This window comes from Poecilia reticulata, linkage group LG6 (assembly GCF_000633615.1).
Source record: "Poecilia reticulata strain Guanapo linkage group LG6, Guppy_female_1.0+MT, whole genome shotgun sequence".
Lineage (NCBI taxonomy): Eukaryota > Metazoa > Chordata > Actinopteri > Cyprinodontiformes > Poeciliidae > Poecilia > Poecilia reticulata.
Genome location: NC_024336.1, coordinates 7,632,425 through 7,655,969, shown reverse-complemented (window position 1 = coordinate 7,655,969; position 23,545 = coordinate 7,632,425). Strand labels below are relative to the sequence as shown.

Sequence of the window (23,545 nt, the reverse complement as noted above, 5' to 3'; positions counted from 1 at the left end):
ATCTGTTTAAATAATAAGAAACATATCTAAATATTACACTTTCTAACCTAATATAAATAAAAAAATCTCGCTTAATTTTTTAATAAAATTTATTTTGGCACTCCTCTGTGTGTAAAGTGAAAGCTCATTTTACCATACTAACATAAATATATATGTACATGTGTATTTTTATATGCATATACATATATAAATAATATGTAACATGCATTGTTGCTTTAGAAATGATTTCTTCACTTACCTAAAGTTCTGTTATAAATCTACAAAGAATTGGTGCATACTGTTATAGATCTCTTTTTATTTCAGTGTTGATTCCATATGCTTTATGCTTGCTCTGAATAAGCAAATGTATATTTTGTTCTTTCCTTTGGTCTTTCCTTTCTGAACCAATTGGTTAGAATCCCTCCAGACTAGTTGGGCACACTCAATCTGGCTGAGCACATTGCATTGGTGTGGCCAGAGAGTGCATGAGCAGGACACATAATACTTCATCCCCCTCACACTCCCACATATCTTGCTTGGTTCCCCTGTGATGCCCATGGGAGCTCAGTTGTTGCCTGGGAGGCACTGTCTCTGCATGCTGCCTGGCACACTGCTGTGTGCTTCCAGGCTGTGCTGGAGCAGAAGAGTTGGATGTCTTCAGATGGCTCGACAGATGGAGGCGTGTTTTCCTATGGTTTGGGTTTTGTTTCAGCCCAGTGCTACTGTTGAGTCCAGTTGTCAAGTTTTGATAAATCTCCTTCCATGCTGCTCTGAAATGGGGAAATTTATGAAAGCTAAAGCCATGTTTAGTAGCAGCTCAGATCAGTGTGGGCCTCTAAACTGCACAGTGTCCAGAGACCTCTGGATGAGTTTTCTGAATAGGTTTTGTTTTGGTAAGTCAAAGAATGGTGCAAACAGAACCAGTGTTTGCACTGGTTCTAAAATGAGTGTACTCACACTCATTTTAAGTGAGTGTGTACTCATTTAAAATGTGAGTACACATTGTTTTTGGATTGTTGTGGAGAGCAGTCACATATATCCTGTTAGTGTGAAAGTTTTTTCTCAAAGCCCATTTCATTGTGTTTTTGCATTTGGTACTTAAAGAACAGACACTGAAATCTCTCTGACAAGTGAAGTCACAGACTGGGGTTAAACATCCCTTCTTTGCATCTAAATACATACAACAAAACTACAGCTGGAATATTTTTTGGATCATCAAAAAATTCAATTTGGGATGCATAACTGAAGTGAAAAATGTTTTAGAATCTTCTACTGCAAAGGAGAGCTCTAGAGAACCTGGCATCCATTTTGGAGAACTTGCTCAGCATCAGTTGGGTGTGACACTTCTGCATCTACAGTGAGGCAGTAGAACAGCTGCCTTAGACAAGAAGCTGGCCAGTTCTTTCCAGAAAGTCCTGCAGGAAGTTCAAGCTCTTATGCTGCACATAAGAACTGTAGAACTGTAGAACTACCAATAGTTCTACAGTTGGTAGAACTATTCTCCCTATGCATGATTTCTCTCAGGGTACTCTAGCATCCAGTCATCACTAGGTAACTTTGTTCTCTAAAATGGTCCTTTAAAATGGTCCTTTAGGTTCTAAAATGGTGTGCCGATCAGACAACAGTTCTGCTTTACAGGACATCTGTGCTGCCCTGTGATAGACCACCCAATGACTGCTGGAGATGGACATCAGAACCCTTTCAATGAAAAATAAATGTGACTGATGACTCTTTCTCTGAACAGAGTTTTTTGGAAATAATTAGGATTTTCTAAATACTTGTCATAAGGTAAAGTTTGAACAAATTTAGAGAAACGGTTCAAAGAGAGAAGGGCCTACAGATCAGGTAAAACCTGATGCCTGAAAACCTCCTCATCACAACAGGAAGAGAAATTCCTCCGGTCAGGTTGGATGCTGTTTACTTTGTTGGAAACAGCCTGGGCTTCTGCTCTGGGTCATGTTTGTTCTCTCAGCTTTGTCTCCTCCAGCAGCCTGAGCTCCCAGGAAGGACACTATCCTGCCAGAGCAGTTACTCTGAGACTGAAAGCCTGTTGGATGGGTGGCCATTTGTCTCTTTGGAAGTCAGAACCTTAAAACAAAAATTATGAAATCTTCCTTGCTGAAAGATTGAATTATTTTTGTAGTGAATACAAACAACACAGTGACATTTTAAAGAAGTGGACTGGCTCCTAAATTGTGGTATAACGTTAGAATTTTCTATAAGCGACTTCCTCTTATCATCTAAGTTTAGTTTGATGATAATCTCTGTTTTTTTCCAGCATGATAGAGCAGCATGAATCGGGAATAATTAGAACAAACTGTCTCCAAAATCACTAAAGTTTTGAACCAGTGGTCAGGATCTTTACTCCACTGAGAACCTGTTTTCAATTTTAAAACAATAAATGGAGAAACAGAAGCCAACAAAATATGATCAACTCCAAGCACTAAGAATACAAAACTAAGTAATTATGACAATTATGAATATGCTGAATCATATAATGATAGGATGAACGTAATGTGTGTGTTAAGTTTCTGCCATGTGTGAATAAAAAAAAAATCTTTTATGACTTATAAAAAGTTGTAAAATTGTTAAGACAAAAAAAACAACTATTATTTCACAGCCAAAACCTATACAAGGGTTTGGTGTACAAGGCTATGTACACCTTGAGAGTTTTGTATGGAAACAATGGATTTGGCATTGCAGCCATTACACACCATTGGAGATGCATTTTTCACAGACAGAAAAGTCTAAAAGTACGGTACGTCATGGACGGTGGACAGATCAACAGCTTATTTAGTGAGTTTAAAAAAGTGTCAGAAGTTCTAATTGAAATCAGCTGATATCTATAGTGCAGCAGTGTTAGTTTTTTAGGTTGGAAATGGTTACGTCCCTGAAACGCTCAGCTGTAACAGTATTTGATGCATGTTCCAGAACATTTTCTAATTAATTTCCTGAACATTCTGATGTTAACTCAGTTCTTACATGCAGTGTAGCTCTGTTGATTCTAAAAGCTAAATCTCAGCAGCCATCCTGCTCTCTGCCAGTCCCTTCTTCATGAAAGTCATCACAACTAGCTACATTTGCAAAAGAACAAGAAACCAAAAAATGATTCTTGAACTTGCAAATAAACCACCTATTCATTTACTAATCTATGAAAATGATGAAATCTATTTAGGTGTCCTTGACACATAGGTGTGAGGTGTGATGTTGTTTGGCTGTAGGCGCAGAGGCAGCATGGCTGATCTGCTCTTTCCTACACACTCAGCCATTCAGAATGCATCAGCAGTCTTTTCATGACTTTGACCTGCCAGCTCACCATGACCTCACTTCTGCTCCTTCCAAACACAGAAGCAGACGACGACTCGACCTTCGTAACCGGTGTTGTTCTCTACAGGAACCTGGGCAGCATTTTGTCTCTGCAAAGGTAAGACTAATGGGGATGGACATGTACGCAAGTAATCATCTTATGAAAATATGATGCTGCTTTTAAGGATGAAGAATGGTGTTCACGTGGACCATTGTGACATTTTCAACATTGGAAAAATTTTAGGATATGTTGAAAAGTAATTTGAACTTACCTGGATGAGTTCAGCTATTTGGAAACAATGATTTGGATGCAGAAAGCTTTAGGTTATATTTTATGTTACTGCACTGCAAAAGAAATCTGTAAAAATAAAACAGGGTAAATTCACTGTAGAAATTTGAAGAAATTTTCAACTAAGACTTTAATATGTTTTTATTTGTTTTTTTCTACTTTATTTCAATGTCTTTGAGATTTAATGTAAAAATGTGGACAATTTCAATTTTGGATTAACAAAAAGCTGACTAAATTAAACATAACATGAAAATCTCCTGGTCACATTTTTTTTTTACATTGTGGTAAAGTTAAGTAGCTTCAAATGTGACGGGAAGATATTTTTAAGTTAATGCACATAAATACATGTAAATGAGTTTCTGAGTCTAACCAGCTACATACAGCTGTGCTGACACTTGGAAATAGATGTCCATTATGATAATGTGCGAAAAGCATATAATATACTGGTAAAATATGCAGCAGGAAAATGAGACAAACACAAGTTCCCCCCTCCACTGTAATTCTTGCTAAACTTTGGATTTCTGTCATTTTTTTCAGTCCTCTGCCTCATTCTGTATTTCTCATCCTTTGCATTTTCATTCCTAACCTCTTTCCTGTTCTGCATTTAATGCACCTCTCAAGGAAAATGAGATGAGTCAGAAGCAAGAGACTAGATGACACAAATATTTAAGTTGACTGATTGTGCTTCTAAGAGCTGAGAGTTTGATTGTGAGGAGAGGACACCATGATGATGTGAGTGAGCAGGGAGCCAACTACGGGCTGTTGACCATGTTTGGTTATTTTGGTTTCTATGCGTCCAGTAGCAATTCATTTTTCCCACATAGTCTTTTGCAACATGATTGATAGTTCATATGAAGGCAGACACTGCAATGCATACTAAGTAAAGAGCAAATAATCTAACAACAAATGCACTAAAATTCATAAAAGCTTTTGCAAAGAAATGGAATTCAGATTTGGGGAGAAGAAAATTACTTTTCCTAAAACATTTGAACTTTCCACTGGAGGTCTGGTCCCCTCTTTAACAGCCTATTGAGTCAAGTTTCAACTCACGTCAAGTTTATTTGTGTAGTATATTATTTCACAGTTCAAAGTCTGTGGGTCAATAACCCATTGACCCACCTCAGAATATAATTTTTCTTTCCATGTTCTGAAAATAATATAGAAATATTATTTTTCATATAATTTCTCCATATTAGATAGCATCACTTTAGTGTGATTGTTGTGATTGTGATAAAAATCCAAAACAAGCCTGATTTTGTAATGTCTGGAAACATGACTAAAAACTAGAAAGCTCCATCAATCTTTTCAAAACCAGACCCTGAAGTCATGTACTACAAAAGCATTTATTACCATTAGTAATTAAAAAGTAATGTCAGTATTTTAAAAAAATAAACATTTATAATACCATAATACAAACATTATTTGTCACTACCAGCAATAAAAACATAGATTTTTATTTTTGATTCTCAATTGCAATCTGGTTGATTATGTATAGCTGCTTTGGCGTTTTAGAAACCAGGAGAAAAACTCATCAGTTAGCAACAAGAACAAGTTAAGTGACCATTAGTGTATAAGTTATTAGTGCACAACTTCTTTTAATTGGATATTTCAGGTTATTGTGGTGCTTTTTTTTTTTTTTTTTTTGCAGAAACAACACTATCCTCAACTCTAAGCTTTTGTCAGTGACCATCAAGCCCCTTCCTGCTTCCCTCTCTACACCTGTTGTGGTCGAGTTCTCCCACCTATACAACGTCAGTAAAAAAAATCATGTCTTTTCAGATTTCAAACCGCATGCCCAGTTGGACTTAAACTCATTGTGATGATTCTGTTTCTCTGTTCCTCATTTGTAGGGCACTACCAATCAAACCTGTATATCCTGGGATGAGAGTGACAGGTAATCTCCTCTTTGTTGCTGATTACCTACCGTACCCTGTGAGTTTCAATGTTCTCATGGGAGATATAACCATATATATTGCTCCTATTGTCTCAATTATGTACATTTGGTTACCTTTGAGTTAACATTACGTTGTACTGACTAACCCATGTAAACTCTTCCCATGTCAAGAGGTCCGTATTGACCAAATTTTCCGAACTATAACTTGAATAAGCCAAAAAATTTATCATGAAAAGAGAAAAGGATTTGCCAGTCACTCTGGCAAATCCTTTGCCAAATCCTTTTTGAAGTTATCTAACATGAGGAGGATCTTGTCCATGTTGATGAAAGGTTCTGGTGACATGTTGTGTTCAGTTGTGTGCTTTTCAACAAACATACGGAAACTGTCAGCTTTGGCTTGGAAGTCTTCTGCACTCTGAGAAATAATCCTGTAAATGTACAGTAAAATACTGGCAGCTATAGACGCCAGACGTTTACTGTAAATGCACAGTAGCTGTACCGTAATTAATCCTGACAGTAATTTACTGTCAATGCAAGTAATGTTCGTTTAACCACCCGAGACCCCGTGCTACACCTGCTTGGCTAGCTATAGCTACTAACAAAAATAATAAACCAAGGGTGCTCACGTCCAGTCCTCGAGAGCTACCGTCCTACAACTTTTCGATGCATCTTTACTCCAACAGACCTGCTAACCAGCCTTTCATTTGATTCAGGTGTGTTAATGGGCGCAGGGAAGCATCTGAAAGTTGCAGGATAGCAGCTCTCAAGGACTGGACTTGAGCATCTCTGTACTGAACAGTCGTACTGCGATATTCAAACAAATAAACTTACGTTAAGGATAAGTTGATACTCTTGCGCAAACAGAAAGTTAATGCATTCATAAAAAATAATTAAAATCAATAACCTGATGGTCTTAACATGGAACTTACCTTGTTTTTTTGTGTGTGTTTTTTAATAGATCTTTATTGAGATACAGAATACATAACAGTATAAACGCAGCATACATTGTGGTATAATATCCGACAGGGAGTTACAAACATTGAGACATCACCATTACATTACATAAATACATTAAAGAAAGAACATAAAGAGCATGTTTTAATAGCTTTGGGGAACTTACCTTGTTATAATAAGCTCCAGACAAGACGCCATACTGCTGTCTCCAGGGCAAACACATGACGTCACAGATCCGTTGCAATTGTGGGAGCAGCTCTTTATCAAACACCATCTCTTCAGGGAAACTGACAAACCTATCTTTGAATTTGACTAAACAAGTGTTTAATTTACATTGTATTTTTAACATACGACACCAACACTGGTATTCAAACACTTTTGATTATGCTCTGTAGATTTCGATTCATTCCCTAAAAGATTTATTATGGAAAGTATTTTTTTCTTTCCGTTTAATATTGTCTTTAAATGCTGGTTCTCTAAGATGCAAATACAAGTAAAATGTCTTGCCTAGAAAAAAAAACTGTATTTTACAATTATTTTGCGGTAGTTTACTGCCAGTCGTCAGTCTTGATTGTGACAAGAGAAGAAGACATCAAATTGACAATATCCTACCGTATTTTGGAATAACAGTATGTTACTGCTGGAATTCCGCCATAAATTTACAGCTATTTCTAAGAGTGTGGCAGTTTCTGATGCAACAATGTTCTTGCTCCAAATCAGGACTGTCAGGAACAGTTCCTCTTCACTAGTGTTCTGTTGATCTGTGCTATTTAGTCAGATTTTCCTAACATAGCCGGCAAAGTGTGCAGCACAATAAAGCGGAGAGGCCTGCAGTAAATCCAGGAAGATATACATAGAAACCAATTCTGCTGAGAGATGTTGAAAGATCCTAAAGGACGACATCTTGGTCATTTTTCATTGAGATTCTGTTTCATCAATCAATTGCTTTTATGAAGCGTCTTACAGCTCCAGAACATTTCAGCAGAGCCTGACCATATAAATATCACAAGACTTTCACATGAGGATTACTGTGAAAGTCTAACCTAAGACAAGCTAACCATATGTCCTGAAACCAGATGAGTAATATACATGTGTATATTAATACTGTACAGCCGTGCAGCTTGTAGTATTTGGCCAAGAAAGTTTTTCCTCTGCAGAAGTTAAATCCATCTAAATGATAAAACCATTACCAGATTTTTATCTCATTTACACAACAGACATTTTAGTGAATATAACATGAATCCATCTTGTCATAGTTCACATTAGATTTGATAATAAATTCTGTTTGCAGCATTCTTGTTTGAAATATTACCACAGAGGAAAGAGAACCAATGTCCCTTGTCTTAGGATCATTATGAAGCTTTAAATATTTTTAAGCTATTTCATATTACTCACTGATCATTTTTTGAGTAATTTAAGTGTTTGGGGACATGATATGATAAAATTATAAAATATTGCAGGTTTTTTTTTTAATGTGTAGGATTTCCTTTTATATTGATGGTGAATTGGAGCACATTTAGTCATTGACTCGTGCTCTAAAGGACACCCGGTGCATCCAAATCCACTTTTACTTGCTGTCTTAAAACTTGTGTAAATACAAATGTTTTCAAGACTGATGTACTTCCAGTTTTTATTGCTTAGAATAGCCAAAATATTATTTTTCAGTTTTCATCAATCGAAATAAGAAAACTGAATATCTGTAATTTAACAAAAAAAAAAAGCATTTGAAGTGTTGGATCTTCTATCTCATTCCTATACAAAACAAATCTGAATATTTTATTTGCATGATTAAGAGAGTTCATACTTAGCATACTGTTGAGTATGTTAAAAAAAATAAAAAAACTCAGCTTTTTTGGTGATTAAATTTTTAAAACTTATATTTTTCAGGCCCATTAGTACTTTTGAGCTGACAATTTTGGATACAGACACCAAGCTTCCATTTTTTTTCAAAGACAAGTATTATTACTCCTGTCCAGTTCTGGGTAAGGTGATGTGCTGGCCAGTTCAGCAGCTGCACTCGGCCATAGCTGTCACTGCTCAATCACTAACACAATGTGAAAAATTAAAGGGAACTCTTAGGGAACTCATCCTTTTTCTGTTCCTAGACACACATTTCACAATCTAGAATTGCTATCAATTTAATCTGCTGAAAGAGTAGAAGCAATTAGAGAGAATAAAGGAGACAAAGAGAATAAAAGAGGCATGTGAAACGGTTCAATTTTACTGCTTCTGTGGGCAGATTCAAAGCACAGCTCCTCTGCCGCTTCTTCCTAAATCTCTGCTTCTTTCAATCAACAGATTAGAGTAAGCATGACAGAGTGGGGACCAGAATGCTGGAAGAAACACAGCCTTTGTGCAGTGAGACTTTGTGTTAATCATGCATCTGGAACCAGAGATTTACATCCACCTCTGGACATGAATGTCATGTTTATTGATTCATCTGATTGTTTCTTTTTTTTTTACCAACAAATTGATCATTTAATATGCAACTTTAGGGAATTTAAAAAAAAACATGAATTGGGTTTAAAACGAATTGAGGATTTCTTTTAATCAACACAGATTATACATTGGAGTTTAGACTAGGCCTAAAGAATCCAACCTGACCCAAACCCAGAGACATTGTGTCAAATCCAGCTCAGCTATCGATCCATTGTCCAACACACGTATCCCCAGTGATGTCTATCTCCAGAGGTCAACGGGTGAAAGGCGAGGTCACCCTGGATAGGTCACTGCAGGCAAATGTGGTTCAAATTCATGTTTTTGCCCATATGAAACTCATGTTTGACTTTTTCATGGCCCAGTTCCAGTCTTATCACAACCCAAAAAATACAATGTGTCCTACTTCCACCTGTTGAACTAATTCAGATATGTATAGTTTTCAAAGTGTCTGCAGTTCGAACGGTCATATTGCATTTCATCTGACCTTTATATAATTGATGTTAGACATGCATCTTAATTCTTCCAACAGAAAAAGGTAGAAGCATTCAATCTGGACATAAGCAATGGCTAAAAATTTCTGTTATCAAATTATGAAAGAAGCCTGCGTCAGTGAAGCACATCACACACCACACCTGGTCTGACTACACATGGACGGACGGACGGATGGATCCAGGTGTACCAGCACTAAAGTAAAAGGAGAAATTGAGATTTCAATGCTGTTTCTTTACTACCTCTCCTTCCCCACCTATCCTTCTTTATCATTTGTCATCCCACTGTAGTCAAAATGACCCTTACAATTTCACCAAGACCCTGCATTGATCATCCTGGCTCTGCCTGTTTTTTTTTTCTTTTATTTTATTTTGAAGACGAGTCTTCATCCAATTTGAAGAACATACGAGAATAAAGCTAAACTTATGTTAAGCATGAAACACTGGACTACGGGTCAATATCTGAATACAAGCTTTTATTTCACACTTAACAACCTGGTGACTGTTGAATGTTATTGATTGCAGTCACCTTCCAGCTGTCACTGTTTACTACAAGTTTTGGAGGCAGGGCAGTGAAAGAGAGAGTGACAGAGACAAAACAAGGACAAAAATCCAATCTTGTTGTGTTGGGGAGTTGGGTTGGGGGTTGGAACAAGACATGTTCTGGGTAAAATTAAAATCCATCTCAGTCGGCAGCTATGATTAATGAGTTAATATTTGGAAAAGAAATTGGAGTCTGAGGAGTCGTCCTTGTCATGTTGATAAGAGCTGTGAGACTGCTCAGCCTTCACTCGCACGCTGCTGCTTCACTCCGGAATCGATAACAAGAACTTCAGCTACATCTTTTTGTCCTTCTGCCTGACATCACTGCCTGATTGTGTTTGCAGCTTTTCCTGCCTAAGGTGCTCTAAAAACCTAAGCTGCATTTGATGTGGTGTCAGCCCTGGGTTGTGAGTGTGTGTTTTTGGCAGGTCTAACACTTTAAAAAGTTGCGTAATGTTGATTATGTTGTCCTTGGAGGTGTTTGTGTTCTCTGTCAAAGGTAGCTGATTGTGTGGAGGGTTTTAGGGATTTTATACATTTTTATTAGCAAGATCTCAGTTGAGGGGTGACAAGAAGATGTGAGTACTGAGACATAAACATAAAAGTTTGGACTGATGTTCTCCTTGCTCTTATCTTTTTTGAGACAATGATTGGATATGGGTAGATTCTGAACCAATATGCAGTGACAAACCACTAATGACATGATTTTTTTTTCTAAAATTGACAATAGAAAGTGTGTCACCTATCACGTCATTTATGGATTATTCATTATTAATGCAGAATGTATATTTTATTATTTTGTTTCATAGTATTCAGTGGTTTGTTAATGTTTAAAGCATGAATGAATGACTGAATGAATATATTATTGTCACTATATTTAGTGAGAGTAATAGTCTTCTATTCAGCATTGTGAGTGATTTTATGTGACAGTCGTGACAGACTTACACAAACTGATACATTTTTCTCACAAATTCTGAAAAGTGTGGCATGCATTTATATTTGGTTCCCTCTATGCAAGGGGTTTAAGGTCTATGGAGATCAATTTGTTCAAATATTACTGCGAGCAAAGAGCATATTACAAGCAGACATTAAATTGTGAAAAAATGGATTTCAAAAATAAAACTTCAGTAGCTGAGGGTATTATTTATGCAGTTTGCTATTTCATGAGATTTTATTTTTTTCAAAGAATTTCTTTAAAAAAAATCTTTAAGGCTATATCTTTTAAAATTTTATTTTTTAAAATTATTTATTTATTTATTTATTTATTTATTTATTTGCAATAATTTCATTCAAATGACATTTTACAAGTTATGTTTTACACTTCTGGGTGCAAGGTTAAGATGCATTTCTATTTGTCTGATTGGAAGTTAGCAATACCATTTCTATCAGTCGTTTCTATTGGTCATAATGGCCAGTAGTTTAAGTGTCCTGTCCTCTGCCACTGTCAGCAGAGTTTTCAGCTTCGTGCTGACCCCGTGGCCGGTCATGCTGATAAGATTTTTCAGTATAGATGTTTCCTTCTTTGTCGTGTGGCTCCCCCATCACACCACTGCATAGAAAAGGACATTGGCTACCACAGACAGTTGAGTGTTTGTCTGGTCCAGTTTGCTGTCCATTCGCTGCTGATCGTGTCCACCTCATCTCTCCTACAAACTAAATTGTCCATAAACTTTGTGTGAAACTCCCAAAGATCATGGCCACTTTGTTAGTGTTGAACTGCAGATGGTTTGTGTAGCACTGGGTGACAAAGTTATTTACCAAACTGCTGTACTGCTTTTCCTGAGACCCTATGAACCTAAAGACAGCCATGTTGTCTGAATGTGATATGACTCAAAGTTATATGAGAACTTGGAGCTGTAAAGGATGAAGACGAGAGATCACAGGACAGTTCCCTGCGGTGGTGCTGTGCTGCTGATCACAGTGTCAGATTTGGTGTTGACCTGTGGTCTGTCGTTGAAGAAGTTCTTGCATCCTGGTCAGCTTTTACTGGAGCAGACAGGTGGATTGTGCTGGAAGCACTGAAGAAGTCCAGGTACACATCATATGAACGAAGATCATTGGGTATAAATACTTTTGAAAGTTATAGTTATTTCACCATATTTTTGGTTGCCCATATGAAACAATGATGGGATGGGACCATCCACATCCATGCATCAGATTTAGACGCATTTTGTGCATCTAAATCTTACTTTTAGATGCATAAAATGCTGCAAAACTGGGCTACGACCTGCCACATGGTACTGCAACAACGATTAAAAATTTCCCCCCAAATTCTTTATCTTTGAATTATATCAAAGCATACATATTCACTCCTTTAAGAGACATTTTCTATGTTTCCTCTGTGCTGGCACATTGCTCTTTATCCATGTGACCTTTACTTGGCAGAGGACATCCTTTCATGCAGGGCTGCTGGACCAGCACCTAAATTATCCAATTAAACAGCGAGGGCAAGAGTGTCTGCAAGCTCCTGTGTGCCTCACAGAGAGACTTAATCACTTCAACAGAAAAACTCCTCTGTGTCCTAATAGATTGGATTTCAGTTAGAGGTGAGGTTCTAATGTCAGCACTGAGTCGCTGCCTGCTGCTAAAAAGCAAAACTAACAACATCCTAAACCTTCTCTGCTTATAAACTCAAGCGATGGAAAACTGTGTGGAGATATGGTTCATATTCTTAAACCATCTTTATTATTTCCACCAGTAATAGACCTTCCAGAGTTACTGACATGACATAAAGTAAGCCAGTGCTGTTTAGGTCACCTTCATCCTACTGAGCTCTTTTAGAGCAAAGAAAGCAGCAATCGTCCTGTAATCAGGCTCTTCATCAATGTGTTTTGTTTTTAATGTTCCATTCTTGATCATTTAAACTCTAATGAAGGAACAAGCTGCTTTCTATGAAGTGAAGTGTTCTTATGAGAGAGAGCATTCACTTTGCATCTGTGTGTCCTGTACTCTCAGCCTCATCTGCTTTGTGGCAGGTGTTCTGATTTTGGAAAATCAAGAAAGTGAAAACTGTGGGTTCACACTTTTCTTCCTCAACTATTGTCAAAGGTTATCTAATGGTTAGGGTTAGGGTAACCCCTAACCCCATCCCTGTGTCCCAACAGGTTCTTCTGTTGGGACACAACAGAAGAACCTAGGCCCACAGTCACTCTAAAAGGGTTAATTTGAATAATATATCTTCTGTTAAAAACCTGCTGGAAGGCTATGAAGTTGATCATGTGATGTTTGCTTTGAGGCACTTTAGATGCAAAATAACAACTCTTCAGTTTTGGGTCCTGTAGACAAAAGACTCCTAAAATATCCCAAATCATTTTATTAAGGATGGTAAGTGCATTGATGGTAAAGCCAATCGCAAATGGGAGCGACAGTGGTAGGAGTTTACCCTGCAATCTGTGGATTGCTGGTATGATTCCCGGTCCATCTGCCCCTGTTGTTTGTGTCTTTGGGTGAGACATTTCACCTGCCTGGCCTAGTGATGTAGGTCAGAAGAACTGATGGTGCAAAATGGCAACCTCACTTCTGTTAGGCTGCTCCCTTTGAGATTTCAATTTGATATATAAAGTGCATATATCAAATAATATAATTATTGTTATGAAACTGCCACGGTGGCAGTGCCACCATAATTAAATACACTACAAAAAATAAAATCATGCTGACACCACAAAAACCAAAATACACATATTGTTCACTTAAAACACATATTACACCTTGCAGAATAAAATACGAACAAGTAAACAAACCAACAAATCAAACCAGAGCATCAACCTCATGACAGTAAACTCTATATCAACCTCATTTATTATTCTGATGGATGCAGGAACAAATTAATATTTAAATCTACTGGTCTCCAAGCAAAGGTTATGCAAGTCTGATGACACTCTTCATAGATAGACTGCAGGGAGGAGTCACTGGACCTTTCTATCAGCATTACTGCACTTTGTATCAGACAAGTTAGTTTTTAGATGCAAAGAGAAATTATCATCAAATCAAACCTGATGATAATTTCCAATAGATTAAATATGTAAGCTGCTGGTTAACCCAAAAACCTGGTTTATTTTCTAGATATCAATTAAAAGCAGGAAGTTGTCACCTATAGTCAGACTCGGGGTCAATCAGCATTTTTTCCAGTTTTTCTGACATTAATAACGAAGCGGTGCTCCGGGGTAACATCTGCTCAACCCTACAGCTATTCCACGTATTACAAAAAATGCCAAAACAATCAGGATTGTAAATAATGTGAGACAGCGTGGGGACACATGAAGTCATTGCTTCTAAAGCATCTGGCTAATTTGATCAAATTCAGTAAGGCTATAATTATGTTCAGGCTAATAGCTCTTTGCTTCCTGGTAACAACAAAACCTGCTTAGTGGCAGAGACAGGGGTGCTGTCTTAGGAGGTACACCAAATTGAAAATGGGATTTGTGTATTTTGGTTTGTGGAATTATGATTTGGGTGATGGGTGGGAAGACAAATCCAAAAACTAAACAAATTTTAAGAAACAAGTTGATAAAGCTGCTCAATGTTTCTGTCACATGAAATTTGAACATTGGTTGTTCTTGCATATCTTGTGTAATATGGAAACTTGAAAATTGAGAATGGTACTGGTACGGTTTAGGTTTTATTTGGGCAGTAATTAACTTAGGAAGATGACATATAATAATACTTCTCTCTGTTCCTATTTGGTCTGTTTTGGATGTCAGACGAGTTTAGATCATGTCCTATTTCTTTTTTCTCTTAATCTACATTTAAAAAAATGATTAGCCTAAACTTTGGTGTATTATCTAAGACCAAGCTTGAGTGGATCCCACACTCCAAATTGGTGCATCCCAAAATGAGTCTGAAAACAGCCAGATCTGTTGAGTCAGGGTCAATTTCAACAAAACAATTATTGGTAAAGGTCATCCTCTGTCTGATGACCTTCACTCACCCTAACGACTGACTTTCAATCCTGGCAACTGCCAGGAGCACTATTGCTCTTCTGCCATAGACCTGCCAGCTCTTTGATAATCAAATCATTTATAAACTCCTCTCTGGTCTGCATATGTACCAAATTGAAGCCAAATTGAGCATTTTATTCCAGGTGCTTGTAGCATTTTATTTATTTATGCTTGTTTGGTGGTGCGCAAGTGCACATTGGTGCATTTAAAAAAGAAATCAGGTAAATTAAAAGACAGACACGAATTTAAATATTAATTTGAGAAGACTAATTAAGAACAGTCCTCATACCTAAAGTCATCTATATCCAATAGTTAGACATTAATAATAATCGTTATTATTTTGATAATAATATTAATCATTTACAGTGTGTCGCTCTGCAGCCGCTTCACGCCGCGCTCACTCGGTTCTCCGCTCCGCTCCTGCTGCAGCCCAGCCGGCGGAGATGGAAAACGGATTAAAAAGGCGGCGTAAACGCGATGGGATTTGAAGCGCGCGCCGTCTTTTCTTTTTTTCCTGGCTCTGTATTCACCGCATCGCTTTTCTCTGCGTGTGTGTGTGGGTGCGTGCGTGGGCGTGTGTGTGTGTGCGTGTGTTTGTCTTCGTGCAGCTCCTCTCTGCTGGGATCTTGGTCTGCCAGGGGCTGCAGAGCCGTGCTCGTCGACTCATTCAGAACCAAATGCGTGTGTGACAGGCTGTCCACCTTCGCCATTTTAGCACGGCTGAACCCCGACATGGTAAGTGCTGCAACGCTGCCTTGACTTCCCTTGACGTTGAAGGTGTCGCAGACTGTGTTTTTGTTCGGGCTGTTATTTGAATCTATTCGCGTTTCTGGGTTGATTTTTATTTCTCTTTGCCTCCCAAAGGGCGTTATTGTCCTTTCATATAAACAGATCCTCCCTCTCCTTTCTCCTCTCTATCTCGCCATGCCAAAGCCGGGCAGATAAAGGATATTATAGATTGCCAAGGCAAAGGATTTTTCTAGGTATCTGTTTTTATGGAGCTGTTTATGTTATCCAAGAGGAAACGCACGCGGTGAGGACAGCACTTGGCTAACCTGTGTATTAATTCACACACATAACAGGTTGAGTAGGATTTATATTAATCTCAAAAATGAAAATAACACCCACCCCTCACCATTTAATAGCCTTATTACATGTCACATCATGTATTGATGTCCAGAATAACGTGTTTTAACATACTGAGCCATCAATGGTGTCTCCATGGTTACCAGGCCCCGTTGGAGAACGTCCAAGAGGGAACGTCTTGTCTGGCAGTTCAGTAATCTGAAAAAGATACGAACACACAAAAAAAGATAAATGTTTATTGAATGTGCATATATGCTGATATATATTCACTGTAACATGCATGGGACTACATGCATGGATAACAATGGCCTCACAGCATGATTCATTCCTGTGCTGTTAGGCTCAAAGAGAAGAATGCAGAATATCCCAACAGAATCCTGTAGACTCTAAAGTGGCCCAGTTCCATTAGGGTATAAGGCAGTGTCTTTGTAGGGAATCTTCATTCTCTGCAATTAGTTATTATTAGACTGGAAATTTCCTCAGAAGTGTTTTTTCACCAGTTGCCCTGGTAACAGAGTTGGCACCAAGGCTTTCTTAAAGACATAGCAGGAAGCATGCAGTTCGTCATGCTGCTTATGGCCCAAGGATGAGACTATGAAACAGGTTGACCTTGTCCAAAAATAAAACATTCAGTGGCAATTAACTGGCTCTTGCATTTATAATGCAGAGTAAACATTTTTTTTTACTGTAACAATCAGAAAAGGGGGAAAAAAAATTCAATGCCGTTTTAGTTAGGTTCCTAAAAATGGAAATTTTGCATGCATTTACATACATACAAATTTTTTGCTAGGAATTTCGAAGAGACGTTGTCAGTAGACATGCTGTCTGTAAAGAACAATGTTCATTTTACAAACATATACCTATAAAAAAGTTAAATCAAAGAAACTTATCCTTTTGTGGTCTCTTAATTTTTTCCCGAGCTGTATATTTCAGTTCTGAATAAAAATGGGGAAAAAAATTTCCCCAGGCCTTTAAAAATTATTTCATCCATTTAGCAATTCAATCCATTCAACCATCTTTAAAAACACAATACAACTGGTAGCCAAAGTCATTCAAATCACCAAGGGTCTGCTTAACTGTGTGTAGACTGTCCCACTGACATTCAAACTGAAACATTCCATCAGTTTGTGAGTCATTGTGAATTTCTTTTCTCCTTTGCAGATTAATTCCTCTCATTTCTCTTATCTAACGTTTCCATTCAACTCAGCTAATTAGTGGCATTTTTGATTGGACACTTTGTTTAATAAACATGGGGAGAGCTACCTAGCACCTATAAACCTTCCACAAAACATTGTCACATGTATTAGTCATTTTTAAGATGTTTTTAAATTACTTGCATTTTTCTGATATTTTTTGCCTAACTAATTTTGGTGATGTTTTCTATCCCGTTATATTTTGATGGTTGCACATTAGCCTTGATTTTTTTTAACTTTAAAATTGGTTTTAATGTGCTTCATTAGATCTGTGTGACTGAGTATATTTAGTCTCTTTTTTTTTGGTTTCCCATTCTAAAGCTGCTGTCATCTTACCAGGTTTTGATGTGTATATGTTTTGATAAATTCATCTTACGAGAGCCTAAACATGATAAATGAAAGGAACATTGTAGAACATAAAGTCCTGTTACAACTTTGAAGCATGTGAGCCACTTTTGATGTGCTCCTGTTCTGAATGCTGCAGGTACATTGGGTTAAAAGGTGATAAAGGGAATTTTGTTGTTTTACTACCTAACTATGGAGGACATTAGTTTTGCATTAATATCAAAATCTTGGTTTAGTTTTTTCACCTCTAAGGATCAACTGACTCTACGACTATCACCACTCTCAATTTCAGTTTCAAGTGTCCAGCATCTCAGGTGTTCGAATCTTCATCATCTATCGTTAGGTAAGATTCAGTGATGCCAGTTTTATCAAATTAGAGTTATAGGTTCTGTTGCAGTCAATAACTTCAGTTTAAATGCGGTTTGAGAGCTCATGCAGCTGAATTGGTAACACATCCAAAAACTTGTGGCAGCCTGCCTTAGCTGGTGATCGAATTGGCTACAGATGCATAGCAAGGCTATTTTGGAGTGTTGTTGGAGTGTTATTGTCCCATGGCATCATCTGCTTACACGCCAATGAAATAAAAGAGATATGCAATTGTGTGTTGGTGTATTAGTTTTATGTATTGCCAGTCTCTCTTTCTTTTTTTGCACAGTCTGTATTGTTTTCTCTTATATTTATTGCAATGTTCACTCACTCATTCACTACATCACATCTCCCTCATTGTTTTGTAATTTATAATCTTCCTTGAGACGTATGTATTTTTTGTAAAGCTTTAGAGCACATGTTTTTGATACTCCTACAGATCCTATTGCTCAGGCTAAGCAACAGACGCACTGCTAAACATACTTAATAGTGCATTAAATAGGGAATTAGTCTCATTATTCCCATTCACATCTGGAACAGTTTTAGTTCTCTTTCAACATTCGTTTTGGTATCTCGCTATGGCCCACACCCCTAGTGCCTGTCCTCCAGAAGCTCTATTACATTACGCCAGTCCTGACGGGTCGGTAGAAGTGACATCGGCTCCAGGAGGAGGGACTTCCTCCCGGTATAAATGCCTGACATCACGCAAGATATCTTCAGTCTAACACCTCTTCTCGCTCCCAGAAGCAACTCTAAGATGGCTAGTACGGTAACTACTGAAGTAGTTTAACTGTTCACAGAGCGAGCCAACAACTCGGTTGCCGAACGCTTCTCAATAGCTGTGCTTGGTTGTTCTGAGTTCTTCTACCGCCGGTATGTCACCAAACAGCAGCAGCTGCAGCACAGCAAGTCACCAAACTAGCTGCGCCTTTTTGCTTTGATTTTAAACGAAGCTTATAGTCACAAAGCTTGGACCTGTACTCACCATGAACAAGACCAAACTACTGATTAGAACATGCACACGTGGCAACACCATTGCTGGGGCAGATACCCATTTCTATCTGCGCTTCGTGTCTGGGGCAGCAACATGCCCAGGACGGGTTAGCATCACCAGCGAGCTGCAAACATTGTGCACAGCTCTCTGTTAAAACTCGTCAACGCAGGTTAGCGAGCCCAGCTAGCTTTTCAGAAGTGGACCCTGTGGACCTTGTCCAGTCCCCTTCCACCGGTTCTTGCCGAGACCGATGAGGGAGAGCTCTCTTTAGCTCAAGCCAGTTGGGGGGACTAGCTTGACAGGGCTGTTGTTAACAAATATTTTAGTAATCAAGTAATCTATTGATTATTCTTATGATTAATCGAGTAATCGGATTAAAAATTTGATGATAAAATATTGGTAAATCTGGCATAACATTGGTGTTACTATCAGATGTCAATATCAGTCCAATTTTTCATATTTGAGCTTCCCTATCAGTTACTCTTTTGTAGTTTAGAAAATTAACATGCAACAATAATAGCTAATTTTCTAAGTTAACCTGCAGAAAAGTTATACACAAATCTGAAATTATATTCAATTTAATAATAAAGAGGCAGGCTCAAAATATGCTTATAAAAATGTCTATGATCCAGCTTTTAGTTAATGTATTCATCTTCAGTCAGTTTAATAGATTAACTCTCACCATGCCTCATTCCTGTCAAGCTTTGGGTTTGAGAATACGGGAAATTTGACATTAACAAAGACACTGACATCACTGTGGAGGACATGTGATGCTGCCAGCTGCATAACTCCTCACACCTTCACTAGGTTCTATAGACTGGATGTCAGCACACCAACTCTGGCTCACACAGTTATAGGCATGGAATCCACACTTGGATAACTGCAGGATGCATCTTTTGGTCTTTGAGTAAGCTTATCTAGCAATACAGGAGTCACCATATCCTATAGTGAAATACCAAAACAAATGTTGAAAGAGAACTTTAGGTTAAGGAATTAACCCCGGTTCTCCGTAACATGAGTGAGGTATCTCACCAGATCACCCTCCTTGCCTGGAGCGAGGAAGAGGTGTGCTTAAAAGACTGAAGAGCTCTTGCGTGATATCAGGCATTTATACTGTGAGGAAGTCCCTGCTCCTGGAGCCAACGTCACTTCTACCTGTGAGTCAGGACTGGCGTAATGTAATAGAACTTCTGGGGGACAGGCGCTGGAGGCATGTCCCATAGTGAGATACCTCACTCATGTTTCAGAGAATCGGGGTTAATTCCTTAACCTAAAGTTCTACTTATGAAGCCTATGTTTAGTCCTGGTTGGCACCATCCTTGTTTTCTTATCTGTAGCTGAATATCTTGTGTCATGTCCCTCTGCCTTCAACATGATGATGCAGTTGGATTTTCCTACAACCGGTCAGCTGGTGACAGATACTAATTAACCTATAGATAACCATTAATCTTTTAGTCCTGTCCTGTAATAGTATAGACAGCTCACAAACTGAATCAGTGTAATTTCTAGGGCTGTTGTAAACAAATATTTTAGTAATCGAGTAATCGGCGCTCCGTCTGTGAAATAGACCAGCCATGTACCGCCTACACGCTGTTGAACCACGCGGTTCAACAGCGAGAGCAGAACCAGCGTCTTACATTGCAGCTCGAAGACTTAAATAATTTTGCGGGTTATTTGTTTAGCTTTCTGACCATCATGCTAATCCGGGTGAGTGTTTGTAGCTGTGCGCTGCTTTACCTGCTATCTGATCCTCCATATGTCTTTTTTACTGCAGTGAGCCTCGATGTAGCTAAACTCCGTCAAGTATGGCATTGTTGTTATGTCGTATTAGCTTCGTTGTGTTGATGCATTTTGACGTGCTTCAATTTTCCGCCGCAACACGCAAACTTCCCCATTCACTCAGTGCGTTATAGTTCCACATCGCTTAGGATTTGTTGCTGCGTGTTTGCGCAGAGTGAAGGAAAGAGGAGACTAGCTCCACAGGCAGGCTGCAAAATGAGATGCAGGTGATCGGTATCGGCAACAAGAGCCAATGATCACCGATCATGCACTTTTTCACGAAAATCGGCCGATTATGATCGGTGACCGATCGATCGGCATACCTCTAGTTTTACTGTGTTATAGTTAGAATTGTATTGCTTAATCATTGCTGATGATTTTGCTGCTAAAGTAGTGAAACATACAGTGGCTTACAAAAGTATTCATACTCCTCGAACGGTTCCGTATTTTGTCACAACCACAAACATAAATATATTTCATTCAGTTTTTATGTGACCAACACAAAGTGGTATACTATTGTGAAATCGAATGAAAATTATACATGATTCAAACCTTTTTTTATAAATAAAAAATTGAAAAGTGTGGTGTGCAAAAGTATTCAGGCCCCCTGAGTCAATACTTTGTGGAACTACCTCTTCCTGCTATTCCAGCTGCTGGTGTTTAGGGTTTGTATCTACTAGCTTTGGATGTTTAGTGGCTGAAAGTTTGCCCATTCTTCTTTGCAAATCAGCTCAAGTTTACTCAGATTAGATGGAGAGTGTTTGTGAACAGCAGTTTTCAGATCTGGCCATATATTCTGGATTGGGTATTTGTCTGGTTTCCTTCAGAAGGGGAAAAGGGGTTGTATGAATACATTTGCACACCACATTTTTCAGTTTTTAATTTGTAAAAACAGTTTTGAGTCCTGTATATTTTCATTTGTATGTGTATGTTGCAATGTGACAAAATATGGAAACATTCAAAGGGTATGAATTAGAGGTGTGCCTATCGATCAGCTGCCGATCGTAATCGATCGAATTTTGTGAAAAAGTGTATGATCGGTGATCGCCGATCACTGTCTCTTGTTGCCGATCACTTAAGCCGATCACCTGTATCTCACTTTGCAGCCTGCGTGTGCAGCTGATTTCCTCTTTCCTTCACACTGAGCAAGTGCAAGGCAACAAATCCTATAGTATGGAACTATAACGTTCAGAGTGAATGGGGACATTTGCCTGTTGTGGCGGAAAATTACCTCGAGCGTGAAACACGTCAAAATGTATCAACACAATGAATCTAAAATGAAATTTAAAAAAGAAGCACTTGACGAAGTTTGGCTACATCGAGGCTCAATGCATTAAAACAAGACATCCAGAGTGAACAGATAGCAGGTAAAGCAGCAAACAACTACCAACTTTTACCCGGAAGAGCATGACGGTCAGAATGCTAAACAAATAACCCAAAAAATAATTAGAGTGTTCGAGCTGCGGTGTAAAACGCTGGTTTTGCTCTCTCTGTTGAACCGCCACTACACGCTACTGGTAGTAATATTTCACAGACGGAACGCCGCTCAACCTCCACCAGACAGTGAACTCTCACTGAACATATGCTTAAGCTGTATGTAACTTAAAAAAAAAGAAATAGAGATTTTAGATATGTATTATGTCTATAGATTCGATTAATTTATTGCCAGATAATTTTTCCATTTTGCCAGATAACATAGTATCATCTATACCTAAAGGGAAAAATTAACAGCCATTCCAGGCAATTGGCAGAGATCGGCCTCATGGATGATATCGGTACTGGAATAGGCAGCAAAAAACCTGATCGGAGCATCCCTAGTATAAATACTTCTGCAAGCCACTGTATAAAGTATCTGCAATAATAATTATTCTATAATAAAAATATGATAAACTATAAAATCCACTTTTGATACACATAGTGGCATTTAGAGAACAGACATTCCCTATTGTAATCAATGGATATTTTAAACATTAAAGTTAAATATGAATAGCTGACCATTTAAAGTAGTCAGCTATAAAACCAGGGAGATATTTTGAACAAATGAAAGCAGTGGGGTTTTCTTTACAACTGAATCAGAGCTAAGAGGACATGCTGACAGAGATGGGGAGTGATGAATTGTTGGAGGAATTTTACAGCTGAGTGGTTAAGTAAGGATACTTGTTCATTACACTGGAGCACCAGAACTGAGTAATGCTTGCCTGTCAGAATGAGGCCAGATGATAGTCCCACCAGTTTACTTGACTTTTTTTTCCCTAATTGTGCATTTATTAGTCATCCCTGCGTTGTACAGGGATGTCTGTACGACGCAGACATCCCTCATTGTCTGCGTTGCAGCTGTGCTTCCCTTGTGAATTAACATATAGTATGTAAAGAAACTTAGCTTGTCTTTTTCTACGGTGTTACAAGATAGTTATCTGCTTGCATTACAGGTGTTGTAGAAATTTTTATGAAGGAATGAGAATCTGTTTCAATAAGTAGAGAAAGATTAATCTTTGTCTTTAAGTTTCTTTATCCGAAGGCAAAAGCGCTCGAAGACCCGTCTCACTGAGCGCAGTCAGGAGAAGAGCCCTGAACAACACACATCACATCATTATATAGTCACAGCAAGGCAAAGACCCTCCCAAAGTCTGATGTTATCTCTACTACCAGATGGCCACAGAGACACCCTGACCACACCCTGACCCCCTCTTCATGAACTATCCCTCACCTCTTGGAGGAGATGATTTTATGGCAGGATGGAGATCTGATAAGGATTTCAGGAGGAACTTCTAACACAGTGTTTCTCAACCTTTTTCGGGCCAGCGCCCCCCTAGCCTTTATCCAGGTCCCTCACCGCCCCCCACCAAAGAATTTGTAGGCTATTTTGCACTGACAATTATTTTATTATTAATGTTACTATCACTATTGTAGATGTTTTGAATCGGCGCACCGATTATGTTTTCCCGTACACTTC

General features: G+C 38.3%; 1 protein-coding gene across 1 annotated transcript in view; it reads left to right on the top strand.

The window, feature by feature from the left end:
- The window catches only part of adgrb1a (adhesion G protein-coupled receptor B1a), a 239,886-nt gene that overhangs the window by 139,869 nt on the left and 76,472 nt on the right, over window positions 1–23,545 (top strand). The window contains exons 7-10 of the mRNA XM_017305153.1: window positions 3,328–3,403; window positions 5,223–5,325; window positions 5,425–5,468; window positions 15,438–15,564. Of these exons, the coding sequence (XP_017160642.1) occupies window positions 3,328–3,403; window positions 5,223–5,325; window positions 5,425–5,468; window positions 15,438–15,564 (350 nt within the window). The remainder of the gene's footprint in view (window positions 1–3,327; window positions 3,404–5,222; window positions 5,326–5,424; window positions 5,469–15,437; window positions 15,565–23,545) is intronic.